Below are 22350 nucleotides of genomic sequence, written 5' to 3' on the forward strand. Positions count from 1 at the left end.
TATGAGTGCGTGCTCATGTGCGTTTTTTCCAGCTCAGATAGGCTCGCGATCCAACTGAAATAAAGACGCAGCATGCTGCAATTGCATGCTGAATTCGGATCGAACGCACCCATATACAGTACAGACCAAAAGTTTGGACACACCTTCTCATTTAAAGATTTTTCTATATTTTCATGACTATGAAAATTGTACATTCACACTGAAGGCATCAAAACTATGAATTAACACATGTGGAATTATATACTTAACAAAAAAGTGTGAAACAACTGAAAATATGTCTTATATTCTAGGTTCTTCAAAGTAGCCACCTTTTGCTTTGATGACTGCTTTGCACACTCTTGGCATTCTCTTGATGAGCTTCAAGAGGTAGTCACCGGAAATGATTTTCACTTCACAGGTGTGCCCTGTCAGGTTTAATAAGTGGGATTTCTTGCCTTATAAATGGGGTTGGGACCATCAGTTGTGTTGTGAAAAAGTCTGGTGGATACACAGCTGATAGTCCTACTGAATAGACTGTTAGAATTTGTATTATGGCAAGAAAAACACAGCTAAGTAAAGAAAAACGAGTGGCCATCATGACTTTAAGAAATGAAGGTCAGTCAGTCTGAAAAATTGGGCAAACTTTGAATGTGTCCCCAAGTGCAGTTGCAAAAACCATCAAGCGCTACAAAGAAACTGGCTCACATGAGCACCGCCCCAGGAAAGGAAGACCAAGAGTCACCTCTGCTTCTGAGGACAAGTTTATCCGAGTCACCAGCCTCAGAAATCGCAAGTTAACAGCAGCTCAGATTAGAGACCAGGTCAATGCCACACAGAGTTCTAGCAGCAGACACATCTTTACAACAACTGTTAAGAGGAGACTTTGTGCAGCAGGCCTTCAAGTAAAATAGCTGCTAGGAAACCACTGCTAAGGACAGGCAACAAGCAGAAGAGACTTGTTTGGGCTAAAGAACACAGGAATGGACATTAGACCAGTGGAAATCTGTGCTTTGGTCTGATGAGTCCAAATTTGAGATCTTTGGTTCCAACCACCGTGTCTTTGTGCGATGCAGAAAAGGTGAACGGATGGACTCTACATGCCTGGTTCTCACCGTGAAGCATGGAGGAGGAGGTGTGATGGTGTGGGGGTGCTTCACTGGTGACACTGTTGGGGATTTATTCAAAATTGAAGGCATACTGAACCAGCATGGCTACCACAGCATCTTGCAGCGGCATGCTATTCCATCCGGTTTGTGTTTAGTTGGACCATCATTTATTTTTCAACAGGACAATGACCCCAAACACACCTCCAGGCTGTGTAAGGGCTATTTGACCAAGAAAGAGAGTGATGGGGTGCTATGCCAGATGACCTGGCCTCCACAGTCACCAGACCTGAACCCAATCGAGATGGTTTGGGGTGAGCTGGACCGCAGAGTGAAGGCAAAGGGGCCAACAAGTGCTAAGCATCTCAGGGAACTCCTTCAAGATTGTTGGAAGACCATTTCCGGTGACTACCTCTTGAAGTTCATCAATAGAATGCCAAGAGTGTGCAAAGCAGTCATCAAAGCAAAAGGTGGCTACTTTGAAGAACCTAGAATATAAGACATATTTTCAGTTGTTTCACACTTTTTTGTTAAGTATATAATTCCACATATGTTAATTCATAGTTTTGATGCCTTCAGTATGAATGTACAATTTTCATAGTCATGAAAATACAGAAAAAATCTTTAAATGAGAATGTGTGTCCAAACTTTTGGTCTGTACTGTAAGTCTATGGGTACGTGTGAAACATCGCACTGCACTCGGGTGATAAAAGAAATTAAATTAATTTCTCTGTCTCCTCTGCAGCTGTGCTGCAATCCTCTCTGTGCGAGAGGATCGGAGCACAGAGCACTGACACTCCGAGCAGAGCAGGAGCCGAGTGTCATTAGCATATTGCATCTGATGCTCTGCCATCTGATGTGATGTGCTAGTGGGACCCCGAATTGTGATAGTGGCCATTCTAATCTACTAGGCCCTATGTATCAAAACAGGTTGTACCCATGGTATGTCAACCCCAGAGCTTTATGATTGCGACATTTTACCAACCTTACACATTCCTTTTGAAATTATTAGAATACATCAAGGTTTATCTTCACTTAATTAATTGTTAATGAAATGCTAAACAGTAGACATTGACAGTTTGTTAACTTTAATGATCTGAAGTAAGCCGGTGGGAAATAAATACTAAGATAAAAAGAGAGATATTCCAGCATTATGAGTTTATGTTCTTTGCCAGGTGATCACAGCATTAATGTCTTTGCTTCCTAGTAACAAAATGCCAATGATGTTTTGTCCTTGCCGGACACTCTGGACTCTGCACACGTCTCTATTAATGACATGCAAACTACAGCCATAATAACACCTCTCTTCAAGCAAAGGGGAATTTTATGTGACACAGAAAATCTGTTTGCTATCAGTTCTGCAAACACGGCATCTGCCAGATTGCCAAGATCCATCTCAGGGATGAAAATCAATTAATATTCTAATTTATCTGTCATTATTGGTCACAGTGCATTATTCATCCCAATTTAGAGTCCACATGATCATTCTTGAAAGACATATGTGGGAATATTTTCTCACTTCATATTCCATCAGTGCAAAGAGTGATTTACATAAAGATGATATACAGTTTTTAATCCCTTCTACCTCCCAAACGGTGAAAATATATCTTATGTGAAAAGATATCCATGTGCATAGCCTAACTAATAACACATTTAGTAATCAATTATAATGAATGTAAGTAATGTATTTGCTATGCTTTGGGTCACTTTCAATCAGGGTCATATTCATTTAGTTCAAAAAGGGAAGTGATCTCCCACTCAAAAGAAGCAGAAGTAGAATTAACATTGCACTTCATATTATTTCTCCAGGTCAGTAAACTGAAATTTGTGGCCCTTTGCAAAATTTGTACCAGGGCCAACTCACCATGTGCCATTTATACATTTTTAATGGTGTCTTCAAAAGTATCAGAGAAGTCTTTAGGTCTCCTCTGGTATCAGATCTAAGCTACATTACCTCTACACCTCCCGTTATGTTCTTATTTGATTATTATAGTGGTGATTATTTTTTATTTGCGAGCATTGTAACCCATCATAAAGGCAGGCAATGCACCTGCTTTGATGACTGTGGAAAATGAAAAACCAGCATAACAGCAATGTTCTTATGGCATATGGAAATATAAGGAATCACTAAAGTGAAAATATAACAAAATCACTGTTAATAATTAACACTTGTTTCAAGGGTTGTCCAGGTATATATTAATGATCTATCCTTAGGAAAGCTAATCATTACCAGATCGGTTGGGATCCAACACCCATCACCTCCACCGATCAGTTGTTATCAGCTCCTATGGTGGCCAAATGTATATATTGATAAGAGCTGAACAGCGATAGTGCAGATCGACCACCATTTAAGAGAATAAGAACTGATCTGTAGTTACCGGTGACAGAAGGTACATGTTACATGGGGCTGGACTGTTCAGCTTTGTTCTAAGTATAAATTTGGCTGCAGCCTGAGCTAATAATGGCTGATTTGTGGGAGTGCCAGTTGTCAAACCACCACCGAACTGATATTGATGACCTAATCTAAGTATAGATGGGCAATATTATATGTCTAGCAAACCCATTTAAATTCATGGAAATTAGGCTGCACAGTATACATGAAAGATAATTGTGCATCGCAACCCTGAAATATAATACAGTCACTGCGTGCCGTACATAAATATAAAAAATACTAAAACTTTGGACTTCAGATAATTACCAAGAGGCAGGATTTACATCATAATGAAAATCGGAGATCATTCAGAATCCATTAAATGCATTATTCTCGAATGACATTAGTGAAACCAGAAAGTTGAACGAAAAAAATATAACTGTACTGAAAGCTCATTCTGAATATATTATTATAATAAAAAGTAAATTACTGGTCTAATGGTATGGTATAATGTTATTATTACTAATAAAAAAAGTGCATGCTTCCCAATTGCTTTACTTACATGGAATTTTATTCAGCTCATTCATGAACTTCTCTTTGATCTTTGAAAAATGATTATCCTTCCCATCGCTTGGGGCCACGGCTTCTGTGGCATTCTCCCGTAATGCAGGTGCAGCAACTGTTGTTTGGGGTGCTGTCATCGGCTGGGACTTCATTTTGGCCCCAAGGAACTGTTGTAGATAAAAGATAAAGAGAAAAATATTATTTCAAAAGAAAATAGATGAAGCCCATCTTCGAGCCCCTGCAATCATCAAAAGCTGCATCTGCAGTGCACCTGCTCACTAAATAAATATTACTCCACTTGTGCATTCATTTCTGTGCTTCATATAATATTTAACAAGTACAAAGAAAACATTTTCCTATTTCACAGGTGACAATGTAGTCACATAATCGTTGTCATAAGTGATAGTAAGTATATAAGTGATAATGTACAGTTAATTATTATTGTAAAATATCAAAACATTTTTTACATTAAGAATCAAAGTTCAATGATGTTAGTACAATTACATGTAAACCAAAGTGAATTTTCAGTTTTGGATTGGAATTTTTTTTTCATTAGAGAAAATTTTTAACTCATAAAGTTTGTTAGTGTCACGGCTGTGTCAGGTTTGACAGACAGTTATTCTGGATCCAGCTGTAGAAGGTCGCTGCACTTGGTCTTGAAGACACCTTCTTGATCCTTTCATCATCCCTCTCTCTCTAGGACCCAGCGGTGATCTCCACCTTCTGCTGCTAATTTGCACACCCTTGCTGGATCTTTAAATACATGCAATTTCTCGAGAGAGTTGCAGGTGATAGAGTTAATTCCTCTGTTCAGGTCTGTAATTCTAGCAGTAGGCTAGATTCTCCTTGGAGTTCCTTTGTGGATTGTAGCTGTCATCTCTGTTGTGTCTTCTCAAAGCTAAGTGTATCCCCTTGAACGTTTCCCTTGCTTGTCTTTAGTTGCAGTGGGGGTGACTAGTGCTCTCTCCTCTGCTTCCCTACCTAGGGCCTAGCTCTATGGTCAGGCATGGCTAAGTTTTCCTGCTCGGTGATAGGTGCGGAACCTATTTCGGGATGATAGGGGAGTCAGGGTGTTGTTAGATCTGCTTAGGGGTCTTCACTTCCCCTTTCCTTAGTGGCTGGGCTTCCCCCCTTTTCCCATCGTTATATCCTGGGTTCTTCCCATACCTAGCATGACAGTTAGTCTCAGTATGTTGAGTATTGCTTGGATGTGAATCCTGCAAAATCTGAGCGATACTATCAATTATCTACTTCTGCAATTTTCTTCGCAGATCTGCCTTTTACAAGTGCAAGTTAATGGCTCCCTAGAATATGGATTTTTTGTAATTCACTCTATGCAAATTCAGCAAAATGATTACCAGCTGGCCACCTTTTTTTTCTGAATTGTAAAGGGCCAACAACATGTTAAAAAGAATTATATTAAATAAAAGAACATTCATCTTGCCTCTCTAGGCGCCCCTGCTGCTTAGTGTTCCCCATCTATCATCGGTGCCTCTTCTTACCACTGTTGGATGCTGAAACCACAGGCCTCTTAACGCTAGACTGGGACTTCTAGCCGCAACAAGTGACATCCCTGTGCATGTGTGTTGAAGATTGCGATATCCAGTCTACTGTAAAGAGTCCCAGGATTTTAGTGGCAGGCGGCTGTAAGAAGAGGGACCATGGAATAGATTGTGGACATCAAGTAACTAGAGCGGCTGGAGAGGTGATCGATGAGGTGAGTATTACTTGTTTTTATTTTTTTACAACGTACGTTTATTATGGTCAGGGGTCTCTACAGACCCCACTGCATAATAAGGGACATTCAGCTAACAAAGAATAAATTCGCTATTAATCAAATTTTCTGGGAAAAATCGCGAAATTTGGTGAAATCTAATCTTGGCAGATTCGATCACCTCTACTCATGATCTTTTAGTTTCCATAAGTGAAGAAAGAGAGTTAATAAACAGTATTAAAATAGTTATTACCTATTTATTATACCCCAAGTGGGATATTGAAAGGGAAAGGGGGGAAGAAATGAATTGTAGTTTTCTTTTTTATGCAACTAATTAACATTCGTCCCCAGTGACCACTAAACCGAAGCAGCAGAAGCTTTGAATTGTTTCTCATATGCTCTATACGCATTAAAAATAAAGGGGCACAGTGCTCAACCTGAGATCTATCAATGGGGCGTTTCAGAACAAGGACCCTCACCAATTAAAATGTTTGAAATCTCACTATGATGTGAAAAGTATTTTTTAAATGATAGATACCCTTTAACAATTGAAAGAGATTATCTGAGATTTAAAAAAAGGTTAGAAAATATTTCAGAACCAATGCCACTCTTGTTCAAGGCTGGTATGGTATCTGGTATTGCAGCTGTCTGTACATTTATGAAAGTTAATGGATTTGAGCAACAATACTAAACATCGCTCATGTATACAGGTAGTGATGTTTCAGGGAAAAGACCAACCATTTTTCCTAATTCAAGACTTAAATACTACCTATGTTGGGGTCAAGATGAGAGCCTACACAGGTCCATATGTATCACAACATCAGTGTAACCAACTTCATGGAGAGATGGGGTGGCATGAATCTTTTCAAATATTGGCAGGTATTGAAATGACTATATGACAGTGTTATCCAAAGAGTACAGATTGCTATTAACTAAGCCTGTGCCTGATACTGTTCTACTATTGATATTATTACCACTTAAAAAGAGATCTGTTTAATAATCACAATCTCATATTATAGAATTCCTTATAAATTGCTACAAAACAGAGTTTCACTCAAGATATAGAACAGATGTGACTGAAACAGGGTTATGTTGAGTTTTTAAACAAACTTTTGTTCTTTTATCACATATCCTGCCTTAGGAAAATAGAAAAAAATGAAAAGAGAGAATCTAATTATAATCTGTAGCACTTCGGAGACAGACATATTTGGCCATGGTATGGAAGTATTGTGGAATGATTTGCTAGAGGGATACAGTGTTATTGAAAGGTCTCAGATAAGGTCAAAGTGCGCTATATAATATAAATTTGCCTGGAGGAAGCAAAGAGAAAGGCAAACTAAAGAGAACATCAGGTTACGAGGAATGATGTCAGACATACGGCTGGTTGTTCTGGTCCAGGAAAATGTTAGGAATAAAAAATATTGCTAAAGGTTAACAAGGGTATGTTTGCCACTCAAAAAAGTCTTTGAAATCCATAGTACATCTTGTAACTGTCAACTATAAAATCAGGAAATATTTCACAATTTTTTTTTTCCTTATTAAATCAGATTTTGTCAAATGTATTACATGAGCTATTTTATTTGGACAAAACCTTTCAATATATCTTATTAAGTAGGATTCCATTTCTCTCAGACAGTGCAGAGGCTTTATGTGCAGCTCACTGCTCTATAGGATAACCACAATTCATATAAAGAAAAAACATGGTTGATTATTAATCTAGTGAATATCATCATACAAATCAGGAAACCCCTGCAAGTACAGTCCAACAATATAAAATCACATTACATTTATTGCACTTTCATCTTACTTCTATACTGAAACAGGATCACTTGAAATTGCAGGCCCAATGTCTGAGGTTGCACTACAGAGAAATTCATACTTTTCTCTTGATTTCTTTCACCAAATAAAATGTTTACATGCCATCTGACTTGGCATCAGTGTCTTGTGTGTGTGTATAGAGATATCTATGCACTGAAATAAGCAAACACAGCCGTCTGCTAGAAAATGAATATAATAACTAGCTTTTTTTGGAAGTGCAATACTGTGCACAAGTTTTAGGCAGGTATGGAAAAAAATGCTGCAAAGTAAGAACTCTTTAAAAAATAGAAGTGTTAAAAGTTAATTTTTTAATCAATTAACAAAATGCAAAGTAAATGAACAAACTAAAAAACTAAGTTAAATCAATATTTGGTGAGACGACTCTTTGCCTTCAAGAAAGCATTAATCCTTCCAGGTACCCTCGCATGCAGCTTCTGAAGGAACTTGAGAGTCAAGTTGTTCTAAACACCATGGAGGACTAGCCACAGATCTTCTGTAGATGTAGGGTTGCTCAAATCCTTCTTTCTCTTCATGTTATCCCAGGCAGATTTGATGATATTGACATCAGGGTTTTGTGGGGATCATTACATCTAGGACTCCTTGTTTTTCTGTACTCTGAATATAGTTCTTAATGACATTGGCTTTATGTTTGGGATCATTGTCCTGCTGCCGAATAAAGTTTGTGTTAATCAGAAGACTCCCTGATGATATTGCATGATGGATAAGTATTTGCCTGCATTTCTCAGCATTGAAGACACCATTATTCTTGACCAAATCCTCAACTCTTTTTGTTGAAATGTAGCCACAAATGTCTAAGGAATCTCCACCGTGATCCACTGTTGCCTGCTGACACTAAATATTTTTCTGTTCTCCAACCCTTTGGCAAACAAACTGACTTCTGTTACAGCTGAATATCTCAAATTTTTACTCATCAGTTCAGAATAGGTGCTGTGATTTTTCTGCATCCCTGGTTACTATTTTTTAAACATAGTTGAGTTGATTGATCTTCAAAGTTTTATTGTCACAATTCTTCCATGAAGACCACTTCCAGACAGAATGCATGTCATGGGTGTTTCAGATGTAACACACATGACGTGCATGCTATCTATATAGGGTTATCATTAGTGTTGAGCGATACCTTCCGATATCAGGAAATATCGTATCGGATTGGATCGGGCCGATACCCAAAAAGTATCGGATATCGCCGATTCCGATACCGGAAACCAATGCAAGTCAATGGGACACAAATATCGGAATGAAAATAAACCCTTTCTTTCCTTGTAGGTTAATTCTACATGAAGTAAAACAACTAAGAATAATGTAGAATGACATGAAAAGCCGGCAATTCATCAGCGGCATTCACCGGTACCCGACAATTTACAACAGAAAGAATAGAGCTTCACACATAGATTAGATAGATAGAAACATGTCAGTCACATATATATGAAGTACAGTGACAGTGTTGCTTACTGTACTTGTCATTTAGTGTAAAGGATTTATTAAAAAAAATATTAGTGTTTTCGTGCACCGTCTCTTTAAAAAAGCCGGCCGGCAATTCAGCATCTGTACCCGACAATTTATAACAGACAGAATAGAGCTTCACACATAGATTAGATAGATAGAAACATGTCAGTCACATATATAAGAAGTACAGTGACAGTGTTGCTTACAGAACTTGTCATTTAGTGTAAAGGATTTATTTAAAAAAATAATAGTGTTTTCATGCACCGTCTCTTTAAGAAAGCCGGCCGGCAATTCAGCATCTGTACCCGACAATTTAGAATAGAAGGAATAGAGAATCACACATAGATTAGATAGATAGAAACATGTCAGTCACATATATATGAAGTACAGTGACAGTGTTGATTACTGTACTTGTCATTTAGTGTTAAAATAAAGGATTTATTTAAAAAAAAATTGGCGTGGGGTTCCCCTTAATTTTAGGCTCTAGCGGAGGTTAAGCAGACAGCTGGGGCAAATGTTTGAAGCCTGGGAAGGGGGTAATACCCACGGAGCTTCCCAGGCTACTAATATCAGCCCCCAGCTGAATACCTAGCCTTTACTAGCTATTAAAATGTGGGACCCCCCCAAAAAAATGACGTGGGGTCCCCCCTAATTTAATAGCTAGCACAGGCTAGGCAGACAGCTGGGGGCTGATATTAATAGCCCAGGAAGGGTGCCATGAATATTGGCCCCCTCCCAGGCTAGAAACACCAGCCGTCAGCCGCCCCAGAAATGGCGCATCCATAGGATGCGCCAATTCTGGCACTTAGCCTCGCTCTTCCACGCTGCCCTGGTGCGGTGGCAGGGGGTAATAGGGTTGGGGTTGATGTCAGCTTATAATGCCAGCTGACATCAAGCCCAGGTTAGTAATGGAGAGGCGTCTATAAGACACCCCCATTACTAACCCCATAGTCAAAGTTAAAAGAAAACACAAACACCCAGAGTAAAGTCCTTTAATTGAAATAAAGACACAATTCTTTATTGTTCTAAATTAAACCATACTTACCATCACGCCCATTCCAGCTGAAGCCAACGATCTCCTGCAATAAAAGAAAAATAATAAAGCAACCTCATCCTTACCTTTCGATGGTTCCCAGGACAGCTTCAGCTCTGCTACATCGAGATGACAGGCTGGACCGCAGCAGAAAGCTGCCATCCAGCCTGTCATCCCGCAGACACTGAGAAGCGCAGGCATGCTTGCGCTCCTCAGTGTCTCTCTGTGACGTCATCCAGATGAGCCGAGTTCATGTCCAATGAACTCAGCTCACCTCATGCACGTCACTGACAGCGTGGGAAAATTCTCCTGCACTCAGCGCTTCAGCGTGAGAATTCTCCCACGCTGTCAGTGACATACATGAGGTGAGGTCATGTCCAATGAACTCAGCTCACCTCATGCACGTCACTGACAGCGTGGGAAAATTCTCACGCTGAAGTGCTGAGTGCAGGAGAATTTTCCCACGCTGTCAGTGACGTACATGAAGTGAGCGGAGTTCATTGGACATGACCTCGGCTCATCTGGATGCCGTCACAGCCAGACACTGAGGAGTGGAAGTATGCCTGCGCTTCTCAGTGTCTGCGGGATGACAGGATGGATGGCAGCGTTCTGCTGCGGTCCAGCCTGTCATCTCGATGTAGCAGAGCTGAAGCTGTCGTGGGAGCCATGGAAAGGTAAGGATGAGGTTGCTTTATTATTTTACTTTTATTGCAGGAGATCGTTGGCTTCAGCTGGAATGGGCGTGGTGGTAAGTATGGTTTAATTTAGAACAATAAAGAATTGTGTGTTTATTTCAATTAAAGGACTTTTTTCTGGGTGTTGTGTTTTTTTAAATACTTTACTAGAAATTCATGGTGGTCATGTCTAATATTGGCGTGACCCCATGAATTTTGGGCTTAGGGCCAGCTGATAATGCCAAGCTGGCCTTAACCCCTTTATTACCCAGTGAGCCACCGCACCAGGGCCCTGGATGAGTTGGGTACAGCGCCAGAAGATGGCGCTTCTATGAACGCGCCATTTTCTGGGGCGGCTGCGGACTGCAATTTGCAGCGGGGGTGGCCCAGAAAGCTTGGGTCTCCCTGCGCTGCGGATTCCAGCCCCCAGCTGCCTAGTTGTATCTGGCTGGGCACAAAAATAGGGCGAAGCCCCACGCATTTTTTTTTAAAATTATTTCATGAAATTCATGGAATAATTAAGAAAAAAAGGGCTTCCCTATATTGTTGTGTCCAACCAGGTACAAATAGGCAGCTGGTGGTTGGGGGCAGCCCATTCCTGCCTGCTGTACCTGGCTGGACACAAATATAGTGCGAAGCCCCACGTCAATTTTTTTTTAATTATTTCATGAAATAATTTTTTTAAAAAAGGGCTTCCCTATATTGTTGTGTCCGGCCAGGTACAAATAGGCAGCTGGTGGTTGGGGGCAGCCTGTTCCTGCCTGCTGTACCTGGCTGGACACAAATATAGGGCGAAGCCCCACGTCAATTTTTTTTAAAATAAGTCCTTTATTTTAACACTAAATGACATTTGAGGAGTTAATAAAGATGCAGTCCCTAAATTATTATTTATTTTTTAATTAATTTTTCCCAAAACTTTTGACGTGGGCTTCGCCATATTTTTGTATGCCAGCCAGGTACAGCATCCAGCTTCTATGAACGCGCCATTTTCCGGGGTGGCTGCGCACTGCAATTTTCAGCGGGGGGAGGGGGGGGGGCAGAAAGCTTGGGCCTCCCTGCGCTGCAGATTCCATCCCCCAGCTGCCTAGTTGTACCTGGCTGGACACAAAAATAGGGAGAAGCTTCACGTATTTTTTTTTTTTAATTATTTCATGAAATTCATGAAATAATTAAGAAAAAAAGGGCTTCCCTATATTGTTGTGTCCAACCAGGTACAAATAGGCAGCTGGTGGTTGGGGGCAGCCCGTTCCTGCCTGCTGTACCTGGCTGGACACAAATATAGTGCGAAGCCCCACGTCAATTTTTTTTAAATCATTTCAGGAAATTCATGAAATAATTTAAAAAAATTGATGTGGGGCTTCGCCCTATATTTGTGTCCAGTCAGGTACAGCAGGCAGGAACGGGCTGCCCCCAACCACCAGCAGCCTATTTGTACCTAGCCGGACACAACAATATAGGGAAGCCCTTTTTTTCTGAATTATTCCATGAATTTCATGAATTTAAAAAAAAAAAAACGTGGAGCTTCGCCCTATTTTTGTGTCCAGCCAGGTACAACTAGGCAGCTGGGGGCTGGAATCTGCAGCGCAGGGAGGCCCAAGCTTTCTGGGCCCCACCCGCTGCAAATTGCAGTCCGCAGCCGCCCCGGAAAATGGCGCGTTCATAGAAGCGCCATCTTCTGGCGCTGTACCCAACTCATCCAGGGCCCTGATGCGGTGGCTCACTGGGTAATAAAGGGGTTAAGGCCAGCTTGGCATTATCAGCTGGCCCTAAGCCCGAAATTCATGGGGTCACGCCAATATTAGACATGACCACCATGAATTTCTAGTAAAGTATTTAAAAAAAACACAAACACCCAGAAAAAAGTCCTTTAATTGAAATAAACACACAATTCTTTATTGTTCTAAATTAAACCATACTTACCATCACGCCCATTCCAGCTGAAGCCAACGATCTCCTGCAATAAAAGAAAAATAATAAAGCAACCTCATCCTTACCTTTCCATGGCTCCCACGACGGCTCCAGCTCTGCTACATCGAGATGACAGGCTGGACCGCAGCAGAACGCTGCCATCCAGCCTGTCATCCCGCAGACACTGAGAAGCGCAGGCATACTTCCACTCCTCAGTGTCTGGCTGTGACGGCATCCAGATGAGCCGACAATGAACTCGGCTCACCTCATGTACGTCACTGACAGCGTGGGAGAATTCTCCTGCACTCAGCGCTTCAGCGTGAGAATTTTCCCACGCTGTCAGTGACGTGCATGAGGTGAGGTCATGTCCCATGAACTCGGCGCACCTCATGCACGTCACTGACAGCGTGGAAGAATTCTCACGCTGAAGCGCTGAGTGCAGGAGAATTTTCCCACGCTGTCAGTGACGTGCATGAGGTGAGCTGAGTTCATTGGACATGACCTCGGCTCATCTGGATGACGTCACAGAAAGACACTGAGGAGCGCAAGCATGCCTGCGCTTCTCAGTGTCCGCGGGATGACAGGCTGGATGGCAGCGTTCTGCTGCGGTCCAGCCTGTCATCTCGATGTAGCAGAGCTGAAGCTGTCCTGGGAACCATGGAAAGGTAAGGATGAGGTTGCTTTATTATTTTACTTTTATTGCAGGAGATCGTTGGCTTCAGCTGGAATGGGTGTGGCGGTAAGTATGGTTTAATTTAGAACAATAAAGAATTGTGTCTTTATTTCAATTAAAGGACTTTTTTCTGGGTGTTTGTGTTTTTTTTAAATACTTTACTAGAAATTCATGGCGGTCATGTCTAATATTGGCGTGACCCCATGAATTTCGGGCTTAGGGCCAGCTGATAATGCCAAGCTGGCCTTAACCCCTTTATTACCCAGTGAGCCACCGCACCAGGGCCCTGGATGAGTTGGGTACAGCGCCAGAAGATGGCGCTTCTATGAACGCGCCATTTTCCGGGGCGGCTGCGGACTGCAATTTGCAGCGGGTGGGACCCAGAAAGCTTGGGTCTCCCTGCGCTGCAGATTCCAGCCCCCAGCTGCCTAGTTGTACCTGGCTGGACACAAAAATAGGGCGAAGCGCCACACATTTTTTTTTTAATTATTTCATGAAATTCATGGAATAATTAAGAAAAAAAGGGCTTCCCTATATTGTTGTGTCTGGCTAGGTACAAATAGGCAGCTGGTGGTTGGGGGCAGCCCGTTCCTGCCTGCTGTACCTGGCTGGACACAATTATAGGGCGAAGCCCCACATAATTTTTTTTTAATTATTTCATGAATTTCCTGAAATAATTAAAAAAAAATTGACGTGGGGCTTCACACTATATTTGTGTCCAGCCAGGTACAGCAGGCAGGAACAGGCTGCCCCCAACCACCAGCTGCCTATTTGTACCTAGCCGGACACAACAATATAGGGAAGCCCTTTTTTTCTTAATTATTCCATGAATTTCATGAAATAATTAAAAAAAAAAAAACGTGGAGCTTCTCCCTATTTTTGTGTCCAGCCAGGTACAACTAGGCAGCTGGGGGATGGAATCTGCAGCGCAGGGAGGCCCAAGCTTTTTGCCCTCCCCCCCCCCCGCTGAAAATTGCAGTCCGCGGCCGCCCCGGAAAATGGCGCGTTCATAGAAGCTGGATGCTGTACCTGGCTGGCATACAAAAATATGGCGAAGCCCACGTCAAAAGTTTTGGGAAAAATTTATTAAAAAATAAATAATAATTTAGGGACTGCATCTTTATTAAGTCCTCAAATGTCATTTAGTGTTAAAATAAAGGATTTATTTAAAAAAAAAATGGCGTGGGATCCCCCATAATTTTAGTCTCTAGCGGAGGTTAAGCAGACGGCTGGGGCAGATGTTTGAAGCCTGGGAAGGGGGTAAAACCCACGGAGCTTCCCAGGCTACTAATATCAGCCCCCAGCTGAATACCTAGCCTTTACTAGCTATTAAAATGGGGGACCCCCCAAAAAAAAATGACGTGGGGTCCCCTCTATTTTAATAGCTAGCAAAGGCTAGGCAGACAGCTGGGGGCTGATATTAATAGCTCAGGAAGGGTGCCATGAATATTGGCCCCCTCCCAGGCTAGAAACACCAGCCGTCAGCCGCCCCAGAAATGGCGCATCCATAGGATGCGCCAATTCTGGCACTTAGCCTCGCTCTTCCACGCTGCCCTGGTGCGGTGGCAGGGGGTAATAGTGGTGGGGTTCATGTCAGCGCCAGCTGCCATGAAGCCCAGGTTAGTAATGATGGCCGTCTATATGACACCCCCATTACTAACCTACAAAGTGTTAAAAAGAAAAAACACACTACACCCAGAAAAAAATAATTTATTTGAAATAAAACACCATTTTATTTAATTCTTAGTTTACTAAAAAAAAAATAGTTACCTGTCCACGTTCCTGCGCTGATCTCCCATGCACAGCTGTCACATCTGGAGATGGTGACAGCTGTGCATGGCTGCTGTAAGCTCACGCTGCCGGGAACACGTCCGCTCCCGGCAGCGGGAGCCACTGACTGAGGTCACCGGAGTGCATTCAGGCAGCGCAGCTCCGGAGACCTCCTTTACGGCAGTGCTGTACCGTGGGAATTTCTCACGATACAGCAGTGCCGTAAAGGAGCTAACCGGAGCAGCGCTGCCTGAACTCCGGTGAACCCTTACGGCCCCGTCATTCTAGCGGCGGCAGCGGTTCAGAGCGGTCACATTCTATGTGGCTGCTCTGAACTGGAGATCTTCGTGGGACACTCGTGGACTACTACGGAGGGGTAAGGATAAGGTTGTGGTTTATTATTTTATATTTTATTACAGGAGATCGATGGCTTCGGGGAATTAGGTGTCTTGGTGAGTATAGGTGTAGTTTTTTATTTTTTACTTTATTTCAGGTGGCGATCGGCGGGGACAGGTAATGTATGAACTAATTTCTTTTAGGTAACCACTGGCCACCAATGACATGTATTTAACATTTATTGGGGACACAGTAGGGCAATTTAAATAGCAGGATCAGGCTGATGGGAACTACTGCTCCCATCGAGCTGATCCTGCTGGCAGGAGTGGACGGGGGACAGACATAGGCCGATGGGAGTAGTAGTGTCACATCGGCCTATGTCTGCCCGCACACACACCCGCACACACACACCCCGCACACACACCCGCACACACACCCGCACACACACCCCGCACACACACACACCCCGCACACACACACCCCGCACACACACACACACCCCGCACACACACACACCCCGCACACACACACACCCCGCACACACACACACCCCGCACACACACTAATCATGACGGGTCCGGGAGGTGAGGCTGACCTGTGCGGCCGTGGGAAAGTTGATGTGAGTTCATGCAGTCAAGCATGAACTCACATGAACCCTCTGAGGGCACCGCGGCTACTTCAAATGAACAGCTGATCGGCATCACCTGATACCTCAGCTGTTCATTTGAAATAACCGGCGGGAAAGCGCAGCACAGAACGGGAAAGCCGGCGGTGAAGTCTTTTCACTGCCGGCTTCCCCGCCCGGGTCCTTCGCTCCTTGGTGCTGCGCTCCCCGCCCGGTCCTAATTTACGATCGGGATGGGAGGTGGCGAGGGGAGCGGAGGATCGGGGTGGGAGGCTGCGGGGAAGCAGTATGGGGCTGCGTGATTGTTTAAAAGCCGGCGGCTTTTTACCGCGCGCCGGCTTTTAAACAATCAGGAGAATTCTCCCACGCTGGGATGGCATTCTGATGACAAGCTGGATCGCAGCTGAGCGCTGCCATCCAGCTTGTCATCCTTCAGAGACACTGCAGAGCGCAGGCATTATGGGAACTTCCGATTCCGGTATTCGATATTATAAAAGTATCGGAATTAAGTATCGGAATTCCGATACAGTGAATATCGGCCGATACCCGATATTTCAGTATCGGAATGCTCAACACTAGTTATCATATGATGCTATAAAAAACTTGTCTTGATACATGGGTATATATATAGGTCCACAGTGCCCTCTCATCTATTGTTATATACATTTTGACCTTGCTGCATCTGATTTGATTATTTTGGTCTATAAACTATAAACCATAATTTCTAATGCTAATTTGCACTGGAAATTTTGGGAGAGATATTTCGTGGGCTAGTTGTGGTCTCTTTGCTGTCCTTTTAATAGACGCTTCACTGCATATATATATACAGGTGCATCTCACAAAATTAGAATATCATCAAAAAGTTTATTTATTTCAGACAGAGTGATCTATTTCAAGTGTTTATTTCTGTTAATGTTGATGATTATGGCTTACAGCTAATGAAAACACAAAAGTCATTATCTCAGTAAATTAGAATACTTTATAACACCAGCTTCAAAAATGTTTTTAAAATCCGAAATGTTGCCTTACTGAAATGTATGTTCAGTAGATGCACTCAGTACTTGGTCGGGGCTCCTTTTGCATCAATTACTGCATCAATGTGGCGTGGCATGGAGGCGATCAGCCTGTGGCACTGCTGAGGTGTTATGGAACCCCAGGTTGCTTTGATAGCAGCCTTCAGCTCATCTGCATTGTTGGGTCTGGTGCTTCATCTTCGTCTTGACAATACCCCATAGATTCTCTATGGGGTTAAGGTCAGGCCAGTTTGGTGGCCAATCAAGCACAGTGATACTGTTGTTTTTAAGCCAGGTATTGGTACTTTTGGCAGTGTGGACAGGCGCCAAGTCCTGCTGGAGAAAGAAATTTCCATCTCCAAAAAGCTTGTCGGCAGAGGGAACCATGAAGTGCTCTAGAGTTTCCTGGTAGACGACTGCGCTGACTTTGGTCTTGATAAAACACAGTGGACCTACACCAGCAGATGACATGGCTCCCCAAACCATCACTGATTGTGGAAACTTCACACTAGATCTCAAGCAGGTTGGATTGTGTGCCCCTCCACTCTTCATCCAGACTCTGGGACCTTGATTTCCAAATGAAAATTGGAACTCTGGGACCTTGTGGAGTGTGTCAATGACTGCCTTCTGGACATCTGTCAAGTCAGCAGTCTTCCCCATGATTGTGGAGCCCACTGAAACAGACTAGGGGACCTTTTTAAACACTTAGGAAGCCTTTGCAGGTGTTTTTTGTTAAATATTTTAATTTACTGAGATAACGACTTTTGTGTTTTCATTGGCTGCAAGCCATAATCATCAACATTAACAGAAAAAAGCACTTGAAATAGATCACTCTGTTTGTAATGACTCTATATAATATATGAGTTTCACTTTTTGCATTGAAGAACTGAGATAAATTAACTTTTTGATGATATTCTAATTTAGTGAGATGCATCTGTATATACATTGCTAATATTTTTTTTTATAAAGAATTGATTTTATTGCTTTGGTTACTCCCTTTTTGTCTTTCTCTATTTAGATATATCTTAATGCAGGATTATTTATAATGTTGCTACTATGAGATTTGAGATGAGATAGACATTTTGCTTTGATTATATATTTTGCTTTGTTAGGGGAGACTCATTAATATTTGGTTGAGAATTTGCATAGGTTGTTATTTTCCACATACTATGCCTGTCTTGGGTGAGCATATATGTTTGTTTCATGGGGAGAGGGAAATAAGACATGATGGCGCAGCTTATCTCTTGTAGAGCAATAAACTGAGCATGTTAAAATTTTATATGCCCAATCTCTCTTTTCTGTCATCATTTGGGCAGACAAGAAGTCCCTATATTTTTTAACATTGTAAGTGTTAATTACTAATTTCATCAAGTTGAATCACCTGAATGGCCAGCTTTAGTATAGTGATCTATGAACCAATTTTATACTATTTCTTTTAACTAAGAATTTCCAGACTGCTGGATTTTACTGTATACAGTTATGTGCAAAATAATAGCAGTCTAACATCACCAATGTGTTTAATTACTGTTTTTGGCAGAAAAGATCATACAATATGGGAAAAAAGTCATGATTAGGTGTAGGCGAGTAACGAGCAACTAACAGAATCAGCAGAATCATGACATGCACATTGCTAATTGGGTGTAACTGACTCATTTTATGAAAGGGGGGTGTTCTAATTAATAGCAGTATGAAGTTCAATTAGTGAGATCATTAATTATGTGAAGAAAAAGGTGTCAATTATGGACCTTATTTAATGAAGGAAGGTATCAAATGTTGTACCTGCTGGTTTTAGCCCTTGCTCAGTGAGTAAAATGGGTGGTTCCAGACATTGTACCTAGTGATGAGTGTATTCGTTACTATTCGCTATTCGCGTGGATAGTACGGTATTCGGGTGACTCGTTATATTACGAGTATTTGTGTACTCGCCTCACTATATTCGGATGTTCCGCCCTGCTGTTTTGGCGCCTCCTATGCAGCCACTAAACATGCTGGGCTTCTTAACCAATCACAGTAATGCCGCAGACATCTTGGTTGTGGCATTACTGTGATTGGCTGGCCGTCCAGCGTCATAGGGTCTATTAAAGCCCTGCCGCCATTTTGTGCACATTGCGTCCGGAGCCTGCGTTCTACAAGCATAGGGAGAGATCGCTGAGCTGCTAGGGAGAGTGTTTAGGCCTCTTGATAAAACAAAATCCCTTTTAAGGGCTACCTTCAGTGTATACTAGTTCAGTGTAGAGTAGGGAGGGAGAGATACCCGAGCAGGGACAGTTTAAAGGAGCCGCTCACTAGCTCCATAATACCACCAAAAAATAGCTCTTTTCAGAGCTGAAGATACACAACACAGTCAGAGTACAGGGAGGGAGAGATTGTGTATTAGGTAGGGAGAGGTTAAAGTGTTCTTCCAGTGTCCATTTTAAAACAGCTCTTGTCAGAGGCAAAGCAATATTTTTCCAGCACAGAGAGTAGTAGCATTTTGTGTTGCCTTTTTTTTTAAAAGCACGGGTCTATTTTCCCCACTGTTTTAGGGGTCAGAGCCTGGATTCTGCTGTCCACATTAGTCCACTAAAAAGATGGTTAGTGCCCAACGCAAAGCAGTAGTCCAAACATTTCCTACTGCCTGCTACCTAGCCTGCACCAGCCCATTTTCCCTGCTGTTTTGGGGGTGACAGCCTGCCTTCTGTCCATATTAGTCCACTTAAAAAGGCATTTACTGCCCTATGCAAAGCAGTAGCCCAATCATTTCCTACTGCCTGCTACCAAGCATGCACCAGACCATTCTCCCCGCTGTTTTTGGGGCGACAGCTTGCCTTCTGTCCACATTAGTCCACTTCAAAAGGCGTTTAGTTCCCTACACAAAGCAGTAGTCCAAACATTTCCTACTGCCTGCTACCAAGCATGCACCAGGCCATTTTCCCCGCTGTTTTGGGGGTGACAGCCTGCCTTCTGTCCACATTAGTCCACTTAAAAAGTCGTTTAGTGCCCTACGCAAAGCAGTAGTCCAAACATTTCCTACTGCCTGCTACAAAGCACGCACCAGGCCATTTTCCCCACTGTTAAGGAGGTGACAGCCTGCCTTCTGTCCACATTAGTCCACTTAAAAAGGCGTTTAGTGCCCTACGCAAAGCAGTAGTCCAAACATTTCCTACTGCCTGCTACCAAGCATGCGCCAGGCAATTTTACTCACTATTTTGGAAGCCACCATCCCAAGGGCCCCCAATCGCAAATAGTAGTTAGGCTGGAGTAGGATTACTGTCCTGGTTTGTCCACTGCACAATGTGCATAGGGTTTGTAAAAATTAGCCCTATGGGCTAAGTCATGGTTGATGAAGGAAGGAAACGAATCTGCATTTTTGGTGAATTTAGGTTGGCTTGCTGTCATCTGGAGGGATTGCAAACTGTGGAGTTATCCAGTCCTTGTTGAATTTAATCAGAGTAAGTCTGTCTGCATTTTCCATGGAGAGGCATGTGCGCCTATCAGTGATGATTGCCCCAGTGGAACTGAAAACACGCTCAGACACCACACTAGCAGCCGGGCAGGCTAGCACCTCCAAGGCATATAAGGAGTGGTCTGGCCAAGTGTTCAGCTTAGACACCCAATAATTAAAGGGAACTGAAGCATCAGAAAGGACGCACGTGTGGTCACTTAAGTACCATTTGACCATGTTCTGCAACTTATCCCTCTTTGGCATTGTTACAGGCACAGATAGCCCTTGCTGTTGTGCTGGTTTATTGAAAATTGCCCAATTTGTGCACATTTCCCCCTACCTGTGTTGGAGCTGGTGTTCGTGTCTCTCCCTATTATCCCTTGGTGTTGAAAAGAGCCGGTACCTCTGCCACCAGCATTTTCTGATGGTGATGTTTTCAGTAACTGATCTACAACGGCCCTGTTGAACAATTCCAGTGTAAAACCCTTTCTCCTTGTACCGTGGATTGAGAAAGGTGGTCAACCAGTATAGGTCGCTCTTGTCACCTGCATCTTAAAAACATCTCCAGAATCTGACCTTTTCTCACCTTTGAAACTGCTAAAACTCTTACTGTCTCTTTTATTCACTTTCGTCTGGACTACTGCAACTCTCTTCTGATCGGTCTCCATCTTACCAAACTTTCTCCTCTCCAATCCATCCTGAATGCGGCAGCCAGGGTCGTATTTCTGTCCAGCCGCTTCACCAATGCCTCCATCTTGTGCCAGTCATTACACTGGCTGCCCATTCGCTACAGGGTCTAGTATAAACTCATCACTCTCACCCACAAAGCTCTCCACAGTTCTGTACCACCTTATATCTCCTCTCTCACCTCTCTCTATTGCCCTACACATGCCCTTCTTTTTACATATGACCTAAGATTAACATCCCCCATAATCCGAACTTTGCACCTCCATCTCCAAGACTTCTCTCGTGCTGCACCAGTTCTCTGAAATGCTCTACTACAGACGATCCGACTGATGCCTGGCCCCCATGTCTTCAAGCACACTTTAAAAACCCATCTCTTTAAACAAACCTACTACCTCAACTACTCAGTAAAATAACTTTCCCCTGTTCCCTCCTTCTAAATATTACTCAGAATCTGCTCCCTACTATTCATCTGTCTCCATACCCTCCATGCACACGATAACTGCATTCAATACTTGATTATTGCATTTAAGCATACATGCTGATGACTATGCAGCTTTATATGAAAATCCCTACTTATTATAATTGCCAGACCTGAAATAACAAGCACTTTTCACCTATTGTGTCCACCCATTTCCTTGTAGAATGTAAGCTTGCGAGCAGGGACCTCACTCCTTATGTAACTGTTTAAACTGTCTTACCTTGTATTGAATTTATTGTATGTACATGTCCCCGCTTAATTGTAAAGTGGTGCGGAATATGTTGGCACTATATAAATAAAAATTATTATTATTGTTGGATAAAATGTGTATCATGCCAGGGTCTTGCCACAGACACTTACACATGAACTGTGCCATGTGGGCCAAGCTGCAAAAAGGCAAATGTGTCCCCAACAGTAGAAACAGTACCCATCCTCTCCTCATGCTGACTCGCCTCCTCCTCCTCCACCTCCTCCTCTCCAGCCCATCCAGGCTGGACAGACATGAAGCTTGGGTTGGGTGTCCCCTCTGTAGCATTACGAGTACCCTCGGTAGCACTGAAAAACAAGTCCTCTCCCTCCTCATCCTCCTCATCTTCCTCCTCATCACACAATGTTGCCTTAGAATATTGTCTGGGCTGGGTAGTATCACCCATTGGGAAATCTGGCTCCATACCAACATGCTAGGTACTCAAAGCTTCCTCTTTGAGATTATGCAG

The 22350-nt window shown here is 42.7% G+C and overlaps 1 protein-coding gene across 2 annotated transcripts in view; it reads right to left on the reverse strand.

The window, feature by feature from the left end:
* SYT1 (synaptotagmin 1) overlaps nucleotides 1-22350 on the reverse strand; it is a 926879-nt gene that overhangs the window by 328741 nt on the left and 575788 nt on the right. For both annotated transcript variants that reach the window (XM_073651880.1, XM_073651879.1), the window contains exon 6: nucleotides 4016-4184. In XM_073651880.1, coding sequence (XP_073507981.1) covers nucleotides 4016-4169 — 154 coding nt within the window. In that variant the 5' untranslated portion in view covers nucleotides 4170-4184. The remainder of the gene's footprint in view (nucleotides 1-4015; nucleotides 4185-22350) is intronic.

This window comes from Phyllobates terribilis, unplaced genomic scaffold (assembly GCF_046119375.1).
Source record: "Phyllobates terribilis strain yellow unplaced genomic scaffold, ASM4611937v1 Scaffold_11__3_contigs__length_659146591, whole genome shotgun sequence".
Classification (NCBI taxonomy): domain Eukaryota; kingdom Metazoa; phylum Chordata; class Amphibia; order Anura; family Dendrobatidae; genus Phyllobates; species Phyllobates terribilis.